A 14,779-nucleotide genomic window follows, 5' to 3' on the forward strand; every position below is an offset into this window, starting at 1 on the left:
ATAGAAGCCAAGGAAAATAAAGATCTTTATTTGGGGAGGGCACAAGTTTCTTAACTTTTCAAGTGTTGACCTCTTTAATGCTCATTAGTCATTAGCCATTTTTATTTTTACTGATAATAATGTTGATAAATCTTCCCAGAGGGATCCCTGGGTGGCGCAGCGGTTTAGCGCCTGCCTTTGGCCCAGGGCGCGATCCTGGAGACCCGGGATCGAATCCCACATCGGGCTACCGGTGCATGGAGCCTGCTTCTCCCTCTGCCTGTGTCTCTGCCTCTTTCTCTCTCTCTGTGTGTGTGACTATCATAAATAAATTTAAAAAAATTAAAAAAAAATAAACATGTCTGCCTTTTAAGAAGAAAGCTTTATTGTTTAAAAATAAATAAATAAATAAATAAATAGATAAGTAAGTAAATAAATAAATAAATAATTAGATAAATAAATAAATAAATCTTCCCAGAGCTCCATATCTCCTCAGGATATGGTCCGTGCCCCCTACCGGCTCCCAGGACCCTCAGGCTTGCCCTTAAGGACCAGCTTTATCTTGGGTTCCCACTTCCTCTTCTATCAACTCTTCTGTAGCTTTTGTTCCTTGAAGATGCCATGTTCTCTAGGCCTTCAAACATGCTAGGAACATGATTGGAACATGCTTGTCTTCCTAAAGTGCAGTTCTCCCCCTGAGACTCCATTCCCTGGTTGGTCACCAGCTCATGTTTTAGGTCTTGGCTTAGAATCATTGTGTTTGTGTGACGCCTGGGTGGCTCAGTGGTTGAGCGGCTGCCTTTGGTTCAGATGGTGATCCCAGGGTCCTGGGATTGAGTCCTGCATCAGGCTCCCTGCTCAGCTTAAAGCCTGCTTCTCCCTCTGCCTATGTCTCTGCCTCTCTTTCTCTCTGTGTCTCTAAAAAAAACCCAAAAATGAATCACTGCGTTTGTGCCTGTCTCCTTCCATCAGTACCATGCTTTTTCAACTCTCATGGAACTTCACCATTCACTCAGTCATTCATAGAGTGCTAACTACATGCCAGGCACTGTTCTAGGTCCATCTGTCACACCATACATTGTCACTGCTTACTTCACTACTTTGTATGGCATTGCACTGCCATTCACATACCATCAAGTTTACCCTGTTAAGTGTGTAATTCAGCAGTATTTAGTATATTCACAAGGTAGTATAAATATCACCATTATTTTTTAAAATATTTTATTTGAAGGAGGAAGAGAGAGAGAGAGCACAAGTGGCAGAGGTTGGGGGGGAGGCAGAGGCAGAGGGAAAAGCAGAATCTCTGGCAATGCAGGGCTTCATCCCAGGACCCCAGGATAGGACTCTGGTGCCACAACCTAAGCTGAAGGCAGATGCTGAACCAACTGAGTTACCCAGGCACCCCTCACCTTTTTTATTTTTTTAAAGCAGGTTCCATATCCAGTGTGGAGTCCAATGCAAGGCTTAAACTCACAATCATGAGCTCAAGACCTGAGCTGAGATCGAGTCGGATTCTTAACTGAGCCGTTAGGTGCCCCGATAATCACCATTATTTAATATAGAACATTTTCATCACTCTAAAAGGAAACCAACCCATCAGCAGTCATTCTCCATTCTTGCCTCCCCCTCAATTCCGGCAACCACTAACCTTTCTGTCTTGGTGGACTTGACTGTTCCAGAAATTTGATATAAGTGGAATCACACAATACATGGTCTTTTAGGATTTAGCTTCTCTTACTTAGTGTAATGTTTTCAAGGTTCATCCATGTTGTAACACATATTAGCACAGAATAAGAGTCCACTGTATAGGTACACCACATTTGCTTTATCCATTCATTGGATGATAGACAATTGGGTTGCTTCTATTAGCCATTTTGTATAATGCCACTATGAACATTCACATACAAGATTTTCTGTGCATATATGTTTTCATTTCTTTTGGAAATATAGGAGTAGAACTGCTGGGTCATAGGATAACTCTTTGCTTAATCTTTTTGAGGAATTGCTGGACTATTTTCCAAAGCAGCTGTACTATTTTCCATCTCCACCAGCCAAGTATGAGAGTTCCAATGGCTGCGCATCTCACTGACACTTGCATTTGTCCTCTTTGATTGTAGCCATCATAGTTGGCCTGAAGTGGCTCTTCTGAAGCTTTGTGAGAACCAGGACTGTGACAGATCAGCTCTTCTTTTTTTCTTGGGGGCGGGGGGGCTTCTTTTACTCTCTCTCTATACCTTGTTTTGACTCCTCGATGTGGAAAGGACGTTCAGAGCAAGGAAGTCAGACCAGGGACTGGGTGATGCTCATAGCCAGCCAGCACCCAGCACTTGAAAAACAGTTGAATGAATGAGTGGATGGACGGACACGAATTTGGGAGAGAGGCATATTGCAAAGTGCAGACTTGGCCGACAAATACTTGTTGAGTACCTACTGTGTCCCACCATGGTGCATGTTGGAATCAGAGGCAAACTAAAACGGGGATTCGCCTTGGACTAGGGAGTTTCTAAGATCGCCAGTTCCAGCTGTGTCTACACCTCCGCACTTTTCTATCACACGCCTCATGATTTCTCAGGATCCCATTTTCGCTAAGGACTCTACCCTTAGGAAGGAAGGGTAGATCTACTCAGCAACATCCGGGGTCACAAGTGCCCCGGGGCGCTGTGTACCCCCCAAAACAGCTAAGAATCCCCCAAACGCCAGGCTTCCCAAACTTAGGGGTTCCTGGTTGGGAAAGCTCCGCAAGAACGGACAGCACGTCCACCAGAGGGTGCTGTGAGGGCGAATTTGTGCGGGGAGGGAGGCTTGACCGGTGACCCTCAGAGCCGGGTAGGCGTCCCGAGCAATTTTCATTCTTCCCTGCGGTTCCTTCCCAGCCCTTGGAGCCGTGTCCGCCCCTCCTCCCGTAGGTGGTTCCCCCTCAATAATTAGCCATCGGGGGGGCCGTAAAGAGTGCTGGCCTTGAACAGCCGCCTGGCTCTGCTCCCGACGGCCGGTGGCTCGGGCCACGCGGGTCACAGGCCGGTCGCGCGGGCGGGCGGGCGGGCGCGGGGACCTCCCGGCGTCAGGGCCCGGCGCCGCAGGGGCCGCAGGGGCCGCGAAGGGGTTAACCCGGCGGGGGGGAGGGGAGGGGGCGCGGGCCGCGCCTGCGCTCTGCCGCCCTCCATTGTCTCCACGGCGGCGAGGAGCGCCGGCGAGCGCAGCCCGGGACCGAGCGGGGCGGAGCGGCTGGCGGGGCCGGCGGCGGCTGGAGCGAGAGCGCGACGCGCCGCGCCCGCGGCTTCCCGAGCTCCGCCTGGCCGCCCAGCGCCGCAGCCCGCCCGCGGCCTGGAGGGGTCCGGGCCGGCGTCCATGGTCGCGGCGTCCTGAGGCGGGGGCGGCGCGCGGCGCCCCCAGCCCTCCTCCGCCTCCCGCTGTCCGGCGGGCGGCCTCCTCCGGCGCCTCCCTGCGCCCGCCCGCCGCCTCCCTCCTCCTTCCCTGCGGCTCCCCCGGCCTTCGGGAGCCCGGGGGCGGCCTGTGGCGCGCCGAGCCCGCTCCGGACTGCGCCTCTTTGGACCTTGAGGGGAAGCATGCGTTCGGCTTGGATCGTTTTGAATTCTTAGTTTGGGATCCCCGCCCGCCTGCCGCTTCCGCCCCGCGGGGGTTCCTTTTCTTTTTTCTTTTTTTCTTCCCCCCCCCCCCTCCCGGTCTCCTTTTTGACTCCCTCCCCCTTTATGCTCGCCCAGCCCTCCCCCCGCTGCTGAGAAGTGGGGGAGGGTCTCGGCCTCCAGGTTCCCGCCCCACCGGGGCCCGGGCGAGCATGGGGGGCAAGCAGAGCACGGCGGCCCGCTCCCGGGGCCCCTTTCCGGGGGTCTCCACCGATGACAGCGCCGTGCCCCCGCCGGGAGGGGCGCCCCACTTTGGGCACTACCGGGCGGGCGGCGGGGCCATGGGGCTGCGCAGCCGCTCGGTCAGCTCGGTGGCGGGCATGGGCATGGACCCCAGCACGGCCGGGGGGGTGCCCTTTGGCCTCTACACCCCCGCCTCCCGGGGGACCGGCGACTCGGAGAGGGCGCCCGGCGGCGGAGGGTCTGCGTCCGACTCCACCTATGCCCATGGCAATGGTTACCAGGAGACCGGCGGCGGTCACCATAGAGACGGGATGCTGTACCTGGGCTCCCGAGCCTCGCTGGCGGATGCTCTACCTCTGCACATCGCACCCAGGTGGTTCAGCTCGCACAGTGGTGAGTCCGCGGGCGGTGGAGGCCTCGGGGGGTGGAGTGCAAGGGAGGGCGCGCCGGGGCGCCCCAAACCTTCGCGCGCTTGCGAACGGACATTTGGATGTGGAGTGCGCGACCTGGGTCTGTCTGCCTTTCCTTTGGTTCCTGGGGGATGAATGGGCGGTCTGCCCTTTAGAGAAGAGGCTTCCTGCGAGGCTGCGGAGCCGGGCGTTCTAGGACTCCAGGCGTCGGTTCACTTGTGGATGAGCAGAGCGAAACCTGCCCATTGAAGTCCCATTTATCAGGCATCGCCGGCCTCAGAGAGGAGGTCGGCCTTGATGCTTCCTTTCTGTCACTGCAGCATTGTGCCTACCTAACCGTTAACAGAGAGAGGGATCCAGTTTGACCAGGCAGTTGTCTCCCAAACAAAAGAGTGTGAAAAGAAAGAAAATTGGGGCCAAGTGTTGTATGGATTAGGGCTCTCCCACTTTTGCTGGGAGGAGGGGTTGCCCAGTTTTGCCACCCTGCTGGAGATGTGTTTGAATTGTTTAAAATGGAGCAGCCGGAAGGCTGCTGCCATAGACAGGTGTGGCCTGCCGAATGGAGGGCCTAGCCAGGGAGCCTCCCTCTGAGGCTTTGCAGGACCAGGGCTCTGGTGGCGGGTGCTGCATGCAGTAGGTTTGGCTCCATGACTCTCACATCCCTCCATCTTTTTTCTTCCCCTCCATGCTAAGTGCTGGGTTTTCCTCCTAATCTATGTCTTTTTTGTAATGGGAGGTGGGACTTTATTGCCTGGCTCCTGGTACATTACAGGGGGAAGAAGATTCAAAGAATCCGGATGCATTCATTTTGTGAACTTCTGATGACAGGCCAGCAAAAAGCTGGAGGAGGAATACCCAGGCCCCGACTGGCAGGGCATAAAAGGCACTGGCAGGAGCTTTTGGAGGAAAACAGGTCTGTCTGCTCAACTAACCTGAGAAGCCAGGTTAGGCTTCCAGAAAATTGGTCAAAAGGGGTGTGGGGCCGCTATTTGTTAATTGGCAAGTTGGAGTGAAGAAGTTAGCATATTCAGACTTCTTTGGGAGAGTTAAGATCTAGATATTGTGTAGAAAGAAGAAAGGTTGCCTTATGGAGGATGTATTTGTTGGATCACTGTTCTGGCTATTGTGAAATAGGGTAGACTTTTTGAATCTTTTTTTTTTTTTTAATTTCTGGAAATGGTCTGGCTTTTGTTTCGATTCTATAAACTTTAATTTGTGAAATAAATTTTTGAGGGGGAAATAGTGACTAATTTGGGGTAACACTTGAAAGTGGATTTTGAATCGCTAAAGTAGTATTTTATTTTATTTTAATTATTTTTAAGATTTTATTTATTCATTTACGAGAGACACACAAAGAGAGGCAGAGATGCAGGCAGAGGGAGAAGCGGGCTCCCTGCAGGAAGCCCAAAGCGGGACTCGATCCCGGGATACCGGGATCGTGCTCCGAGCCAAAGGCAGATGCTCAACCACTGAGCCACCTGGGTGTCCCTAAAGTGGTGTTTTTAATTCCAGAACAGATCTCTAGATGTCATCGGAGCTTCCTTGATCTGCATCAGTCTTTGCCCTAAATGAGATGCAAGGTGTGGCTGCTTTGGGCACTTTTAGACGTTTGATCATTTTTAGACATCTTGAAATTAAAAATCTTACTCATAAAATTTGGTCCAGAAAATACAGCTAGCTGTATTTGTGAGATGACTGTGATTAACATTTTTTATTTATTTATTTATTTATTTATTTATTTATTTATTTATTTATTTATTTATGTTTAAGATTTTATTTATTTATTCATGACAGACACAGAACGAGAGAGAGAGAGAGAGAGAGAGAGGCAGAGACACAGACAGAGGGAGAAACAGGCTCCATTCTGGGAGCCTGACGTTGGACTTGATCCCAGGTCTCCAGGATCACACCCTGGGCCTAAAGGCAGCGCTAAACTGCTGAGCCACCTGGGCTGCCCTGTGATTAACTTTTTAAAAGAACTGTCATTAGTATCTGATTTTAAACTGAAAAGCAGTCTAAGACTCAAAAATCACAGAATTTTGTGTGTTGCAAAACATGTAATCTTATAGAAGCCAATCTGGGGAATGAGTTCCCATTTTGCTAAAATTTCTTATCCGTCTCTTACTAGAAACTTCTTAAAAAAAAAAAAAAAAAGAAACTTCTTTTTCCTTATTCCACCTGGTACCAGGTTCCATGTTAGAGTTATGAGCTTACAGTTGGATTCCAAAATTTCAAACTCCTCAGCTGTGAAACCTGAATTTAATTTTTTTTCCTCCAGCTGTGGTGAGGGTGGGAAGAGCCACCAAACCATGAGAATACAGGAAAAGCTGGGGCATGTTAATCCCTCTGGGGTTAATATTAAAGTGTGTGTGAGGCTACTCCTAGTATTTGGGGGAATACATTCTTTTTTCAGATTTTATGTATATAATATATAAAAGTAATCTTTATACCCAACGTGGGGCTTCAGCTCACAACCCCCAGATCAAGAGTCTCATGCTGTACTGACTGAGCCGGCCAGGCCCCCCAGTAATACATTCGCCATAAGACCATCCTGTCTTTTTGTAAGACGTGGAGCATACCTGGCCCTGCCCACTACATGCCTCCACAAAATTTCCAAGTGTTCTTGAGCAGGATACCACCCTGATAGGCAACTACTGCTTTAGCGATTCATTTAGGGATTCATTCCTTTTATTTTTTTTTAATGGGATTCATTCTTTTATTCAAATAAAGTAATTCATTTTTCCTCTGCAGTTCATTTAAGATGAACCTTCATATTTCTACTCTTCTATGCTGGTGGTTCTCTCTTACTTTCCGGAACAGGCCACAGATTCTTCCTTCCAGGACATCCCTTTCCTCTCTTGTTTATTGCTGTAAGAAGAGAAACTTGTTTCTATTTTGGAGCTTTTGAGTGAGGTCCAAGCAGTTTTTGCTCTTGTGTCATAAGAGTGGAAGGATAAGGACTTTGGTGCACAATTGACTAGATGCCTAGAAGTTGGTATGATGCTGTTGCTTCAGTTTTTAAGGTGCTTTTGGGCACCGAAGACAGTTGTCATGGAAGTAAGTGTTGGGGGGGGGGCGGGGGGTGGTTCATTGTGCATGAAGCTTCCTCAAAGGAAGGGAGCAGATGTTGTGCCCTGAGGTAGAATACTGGGGTCTCAGGCCCTCCTCGGAGTAGCTGTGACCTTGGGCAAGACACATCACCTCTTTTGAGCCTCATCTTTGTTATTTTTAAAATAGATTTGGTAGTCTTTGGCAGCCAGTCTCTGAAGGTTTTCCCCCAAATCCCATAAGGTTAGATAGCCATCCCATTTGTCGTCTTTCCATTCCTACACTTCCCCAGGTTGTGACCCTTGCACACCCTGGTCCCTATAATTGGAATGCTTTCCATTCCATTCTGTATATGGATAGCTCTTTCTGATCCCTCACAGCTCAAATTTAAATTTCTCCTTAGAGACCACTCTTAAAAATTGCCTCCTTCCTATTAATCTCTCCAGTCACTCACCTTTTATTGTAACAGCACTTTACACCCTTTATCCGTTTACCTTTTCTAATCTAAGCTGCTCTCTGTTGTCACCAAGCCATCAACTGAGGTTTGTAGAAGGTAACTTTTGGTAAAACTGAACATGCTAGTAGGACATTGACTGGATTTTAAGCTCCATGAGATCAGGACTGTACCTCTTGCTCGCTATCTTATCTTTTGCAGTGTGCATGCCTGGCACAGATATTTGTTGAGTGAATGAATTCGAGTGCCTCATGTCTGTCACCTCATTTAATCATCACTATAACTCTGTGAGGTAGACGTTTTCATCCCCATTTTACAGGTGAGGAAATGGAGATGAAGGGCGAGGCAAGGAGCAGACACAGGGTCAGGTAGCAAAGAGGTGGCCGAGCTGGAATTGGAATGTGGGTCTGCCAGTGTCAGAACCTGGGCTCCTGACCATTTATACCGCACTGCCTCTCACCCTGAAACCAAAGGAAGCTGGCTCGTGTCCTGGAAATCATGTTGGCTGGCGAGCCAGAGGGCTAGGCTCATCTGCTGGTTGGGCTACCATATAACAGCCTGACTTGTGACCTTAGGCTCATGAGTCATTTAGCCTCACAGTCCCTGTTTTCTCACCTGTAAGATGGAGATAATGCCTGTCCTGCTCACCTTTCAGGGTCATCCTGAGGGTCTCATGAGCTAGTGTTGACATAGCCAAATAGCTTACATAATGGAAAGGGGTATTCCTGTAGGGGACTTCTCTGACAGTCTGTGCCTTCTTTCCCCTCTGAAGAATTTGCTGGGCAGGGAGATTGAGAACTGTGTGAACTGTTTCCCCAAAATGGAAGCTAGTGCTCTCTACTGAAACCTGACCTACTTGACAGGCTGTTGAAAAAAATGAATGCCATTGAGAAGGGTGAGAGTTAGTGTCTCTTCCTTTCCACATTAAAATGTCAAGTTTGCTATAAAAGTGTTTAACCTCCACATGGTTTGGCCAGTGTTCTGGAGGGTCTGGTCATTCTTTTGTAGTAGTCTTATTATCTTAGAACGTGGATTTCTAGATGTGGAAGTGAAAACAGAGCATTTACTATGTTGGAAGGAAGAGTTTGCCTTTTCTGGGTCCTGCTATGAAGTGTCCAGTCATTGAGGGTTTCACTCTAGCTTCTTAGTCACAGGTATGTATACATGTGTATATTCAGAAAAATCTAAACTTCTCTGTTGTTACCAGGCCATCAACGGGGGCTGATAGAAGGTAACTTTTGCTAAGACTTTGAACATGCTAGCAGGACATCTCATGGATTCTATTTGCTGCCATTGTAGGGTTCTCAAGTGATTTGTCTCTTCTTAAATATTTAAACAAAGTCGCCAACTCCATTGGAGTGGATCAGAAAAGCCTCTATATGCTTCACCATAGGTGTGCTAGAGGTAATGATCCTTTACATGGTTTCTGGGGAAGGAAAGGCATTCTGTGTTCTTCAGAGAGCATGATGGGTCCTGCCCTGCAAAAGTTCTATTAATGAAAATTTTTCTATGAAGTGGAGTTTTATAGTACTGTATTATGATGAGGGCTCATTTTCTACAAAATAAAAAAAAAAAAAGTGTCCTTGAGAAGCTGATAATTCCTTGAAAGTCACAGCTGACTCTTCCTCATTGGGGTTTGAAAGATGTTACAAGAAACAATGGTTTGACTCTTAAAAGTGTTTGTTTTATGGGATGTGTGCATTTTGCTATTAAATAAAGACACACCCCAAATATGTCATAAGGAATACTCTGAGCCAGGCCACTCTGCATTAAAGAAATGCAACTCTGGTTCCTTTTGGGAAAAGGAACATGCTTTGTATTTTACAAATGTGATATTCAACACAAGGTTCTTGGGCACTAATGTTTTAGTAAATCCAATTATAAAACTAATCTTCAATTTCGACAGTTTCTTTTTTAAGATTTTATTTATTTATTCATGAGGGACACACAGAGAGAGAGATGCAGAGACCGAGAGAGGGAGAAGCAGGCTCCCCTCAGGGAACCCAATGCAGGACTCGATCGGGACTTGATCCCGTGCCTCGAGGATCACGGCCTGGGCCCAAGACACGCTCAACCACTGAGCCACACAGGCGTCCCAATTTTGACAGTTTCAGGATTGGAAAAAACCTCATGGAGAAGTGGTCATAATGTAAACAGACTAGTCTTGCCCGTGCTAACCCTTAAATAGAGGTGTTTTTAGTGACCATGTGTCACTGAGGTTATAGTACTAGAATCTTGAAGTTAGCTCACAACCTAAGGCCTAATCCCAGTCTTTTAGAATGCTGGGTGAGTATAAATTACCATCTGTTTCTTTTCTAAGCGTTGTCATGGCTTAGTCTGTATCAAATCGTTCCTAGTGATTACTGTGGGTATAGACTTGAGTGTGAGAAGGCACTTACCATAGACCCAAAAGTTTTCACTTCTGAATCTTATTTTCTCATAAGGACAAAGATTTATTCTTGAATGTAACACTTGGGTTCCTGGTTTTGATATTTGAGGGGTAAGTTGTGGGTGTGAATGAATAACCTGAAGACCAATAGCCCTCAAATGTAAAGCAAATAAAGAGCCAAGTTTAATCTTGAAGCACTAGCTGGGGTAGCTTCTAGACCAAAGAGACTGTTTACCCTGAGATCTCCCTGGAGTTGTTAGAATTGAGAGTATAGCCTTCATCTGCTGGCAATAAAGAGGAAGGGGGAATTCACTGGATCCCTATAAACACCAAGTCCAGGAAGGCATGGTAAGAATTTATAGCACACTCTTTGGATCTGTAACAAGGAAGCGGAAACAAGCAAGAGCTCTCTTGATTTCTGTGAATGGTTCAGAGGGTTTTCAAACTTGACTGCCCAGTATTCTCTGGGGGGATTGTTAACAATGCAGATGATTGGACCTCACTCCCAGAATTCAGTAGAGCTAAGGAGACACTGAAGAATCTGAATTTGTAGCAAATGATTCTGAAAATTCTTGTCCCAAAGAAGTAATTCTAAATGCTTTTTTGGTAGCACTCATTAACATTATTTTCAATATTACTAAATGAATCAAGTATCTCCTAAGCAGGATCCACACAGTTCTTCCTTTCATCTGCTCCCAGAGGGTTTATTCACCCAGCAAGAGCATTGCTCATGGTTTTGATGGTTTTCTTTTACATGGAACTGAGCATTTTTCTCCTAGAGATAGGCCTGAGCCCATCTACCTTGGTCCTGAGAATTGAAGTTACTCAGAACAGAAGGTAATTGTGGCAGTGTCCCTTCCCTTCTGTGCTTGCCTTCCCCCGATTTTTCTTCTAAGGCACAGCTGCCTTTGGCTGCTTGTGCTACAGAAGGGCTGAGTGAGCTAGATTGTCTTTTACGTATCCCAGCCAGCAGCTAGGCAAGTTAAGATCCTAGAATGAATTGAAACTTTAAATGGACAAAATACCTATTTTTTCTTTTCTCCTACAGACCCAAGAGTATAAGACTTTTTGAGTGTGTATATGGAGATCTTTTGAACTAACATTCACTTACTCAATTGGTATTTATTGAGTGCCTCCAGGGGACTAGGACCTGTGTTAGGTGCTGGGACTATAGATTTACTCTAAGGGTGTTTGACATTACTGTGTTCTTTCTAAGTATCTGCTTCCTTACTCCTTACGGGGGAGTCTGAATATTGCAGTTTATGGGAGATTTTACCTTTTTCATCCATTCTTTCTTTGAATAAACAAATTCAAGTTTTTGTCCATGAGACTGCTACACGGATGGCATTTGCTCCCTACTGTTCACTGACACTCTGTTCTTTCTTAAACTCTGTTTCTGGGCTGGAGCAGGTGATTTTTTCTTTGTGGTTCCAGCCAAGTGCCAGTTAAGAAATTCCTCATATATCCTAATACAAGTGGTCCTTTTATCTTCTCAATGAGAATATGAAAAGGAAAAACTGTTTTGCAAACTCTTTATGTGTAGCTTTGGCTTCAGTATCTTTGTCATCCCTAGAGCCACTTATCTTTCTGGTCATTGAACACTGTTTTCTAGAAGCATGATCCACCACTTTAGTAATCTTTTCTCTGTAAAACTTGTCCCAAGCCACAAATACCCATAAGGAAATATGAGGAACAGTTTTTCCCCTTGGTCTTGAATATCTCTGAGCTCCACGGTGTTGACATTTAGTGCTATTTTAAGTGATTTTTCAAGCTTTGGTTATGATAGCCAACATTGGTGACTGAAATGTCCTTACCTCCTCCAAATAATTATTAAATGTGAGTTATATTTGAGGGTTGTTTTGTTTTGTTTTTGCTGAAAGTCAAGGGTTTAAAAGAACGCTTCATGCTCAGAGACCTAATGTGGACTTTGGCTATAAGGTGATACCTTAATTTTTGGAGAAACCTCACCTTTATATTCAGGAATATATAGTCATCTTGATCTTAGTGAATTAGGCTTGTCATAGCTTGGCTCCAACTTTATCGTTTATAGTATCTTTAATCCTCTAAAAAGTATATTTAAATAAGCCATGCTTCACAAGGAGTTGTTCTGAAATTGGTCACCTTTGTCCTACAGTATCTCTTAAGGTCAAAATTGATTTGTTTGCATGTGGGAGAAACTTAAATCTGGAGTTGCCCAGATGATCTGGGACAGAGTGGGAGAGAACCCTAGACCGCAGCCATTTTGGTCATTTTGCCCACATTTCTCAACTGTTTGGAGGTGTTTTCATTTGATTCCTCTCCAGTAATCTTTTTTTTTTTTCCTCCTGCTAAGAGGGTGCTTTTCCTTAGGGAGAGCCTTTAGAATTCTTTTATCCTAATGCCTGAGTGAAAGTCCTCTGGGAATCCTACAAGGATTTGAGGGAGTCTTGGGATTCAGTCCAAGCCAATGAAGTACTTGCCTACCATAAATACAAATTAGCTTTCTGTGATATTGTTCTATTTAGATCATTTAGGCTTGTAATGCCCTCTAAATAATGCCATCTAAGTCAGCTTTTCAGAGAAACTTTTTATAACACTTCTCACTACTGTAACAGGCATCACCAAAATACCTATGTACACCATATATTATTAGATTTCCTCAGTCCTGGTCAGATATGGTTCAGATAGTCATACCATTGCAGCCAATTGCCCTGGAGAACTGTGGCAAATCCAATACCTCTGATTAGGGCTGGCTTGCACGCTAGCTGCCTTCCATCTTGGTACTTGACAAGCCCAGGGGCTGTGTTTAATTCATTTATTTTCTACCTCCTCTCTCAGCCCAGAGGCCCAAGTGCAACATGAAAGGGTAGTAACTCTAAGCAAGCATCTCCAGTATTTTGAGGTATAGGAATTGCCTATGAAGTGGCAGACCTTTAAGAAATAGTATTATGAGCTGTTCTGTTTTTGCTGTGGCTTTGGAAAACCTTTGGATTCTTCTACTGAAAATTTGTTTGAAAAAAAAAAAATCTTTTTAATGAAACAGTGAGTCACAAAGCAGCCACTCCTTCTCATAATAGCATTTCTCACCAGGGGAATTTTTGGTAGCTGTTGGGGGAGGGATTTGAGTAGGTTGTGGATGATAAATCCCTGGGTGGAACATAACCAGAGGCTGCCATATCAGAACTCTGGTGCTTTCCATGCTGACAGTGAGCCCTGAATTCAAAGGACAGGACAGCAGAATAGAATAGGGGAGGCCTGTGCTCAGAGAATTGCCACAGTAGCATGACCAATGAGATTGGAGTTTAACATTCAAACTCAGTTCATTAAAACACCATTGTCGTGTGAAAGGATCATGAAACTAAGGCCTTGGGTCAGGGGGCCTGAGGCCATTTACAGGAAGAACATCACATTTCTGGATTAAGGGATGACTGTGGACCTAATGATGAGAAGAATATAAGAGTCAGGAGTATGCCTCCTTTTTCCATATGGTGAAGTGGTGGCATGGCACTTGGCACTGACCGTGGGACTCCTTTACAAGGAGACAACTTATACAAGGTCATCTGTGCTCTTAAGAGTTTGGGTCTTAATAAAGCCTTTAGAATGACACCCAAAGTATACACATTATCCAGTCAGCCTCTGTAGGATGGTGCAGAGGAAATGCTGGAGATAATAAGAGTTCAGAACAAGCCAGGATTATGCATGCTGTCAGCATCCGAAATGCTGTCCTCAACCTCTCTGCCCGCCCAGATCTGAGTTTTAACTGTTCCCCACTTCAGTGACCTACAACTCTTTAAGTCCTCCTGTCTGAACCACTGTCTTATGTAAGCTACAGACAGAGGAAAGTCTGAAAGGTTATTACAACCGTGTTAAGATTTGCTTTCCGTTGGAAAGTCGTAGCCTTCTCCACTCCATGTTTTCCTGGCTTTGTACTTTTCTTGAAAGCTTCTTATGGATTCCAAGCCCCCCCCCCCCGCCCCCAGCTCAGTAAGGGGGAGCAGGAAGTCAGCATTTAATGCCTAAGAGCCAGCAAGAACTAATAGAGAAAAGGGCACAAACAAGGGACTCAGAGGGGGATTTCTGGGCCTTAAAGTTCTCAGGACTGTAGGATTCTAGATCTCTGCTTCAGGGAGGATTTCAACCAGGCCTTCAAACAAGGAAAGAGCAAGAGGAACCTTAACTCCAAGAGGACTTTTTCTTGGGTTACTTAGTAGAGGCTCAACATTTTTAATTGACGGCATAATTACAAAGTTTCTTTTGGGGATCCCTGGGTGGCGCAGCGGTTTGGCGCCTGCCTTTGGCCCAGGGCGCGATCCTGGAGACCAGGGATCGAATCCCACGTCGGGCTCCCGGTGCATGGAGCCTGCTTCTCCCTCTGCCTGTGTCTCTGCCTTGTCACTGCCTCTCTCTCTCTCTGTATGACTATCATAAATAAATAATTTAAAAAAAAAAAAAACAAAGTTTCTTTTGCTTAAGGAGTTCAAAACACTTAAGGAAATGGTCACTTTTTAATTAAGTTTTCAATTTTAAATTTTTTTTTTAATTTTTATTTATTTATGATAGTCACATAGAATGAGAGAGAGAGAGGCAGAGACACAGGCAGAGGGAGAAGCAGGCTCCATGCACCGGGAGCCCGACGCGGGATTCGATCCCAGGTCTCCAGGATCGCGCCCTGGGCCAAAGGCAGGCGCTAAAC

General features: G+C 46.1%; 1 protein-coding gene across 4 annotated transcripts in view; it reads left to right on the forward strand.

The window, feature by feature from the left end:
* Positions 1-3,097: 3,097 nt before the first annotated feature.
* ZNRF1 (zinc and ring finger 1) overlaps positions 3,098-14,779 on the forward strand; it is a 103,812-nt gene continuing 92,130 nt past the window's right edge. For 3 of the 4 annotated variants that reach the window (XM_055305796.1, XM_055305797.1, XM_055305798.1), the window contains exon 1: positions 3,098-4,199. In XM_055305796.1, the coding sequence (XP_055161771.1) occupies positions 3,776-4,199 (424 nt within the window). In that variant the 5' untranslated portion in view covers positions 3,098-3,775. The remainder of the gene's footprint in view (positions 4,200-14,779) is intronic. The other variant, XM_055305795.1, reaches the window with a different exon arrangement.

Source organism: Nyctereutes procyonoides, unplaced genomic scaffold (assembly GCF_905146905.1).
Source record: "Nyctereutes procyonoides isolate TBG_1078 unplaced genomic scaffold, NYPRO_anot_genome, whole genome shotgun sequence".
Lineage (NCBI taxonomy): Eukaryota > Metazoa > Chordata > Mammalia > Carnivora > Canidae > Nyctereutes > Nyctereutes procyonoides.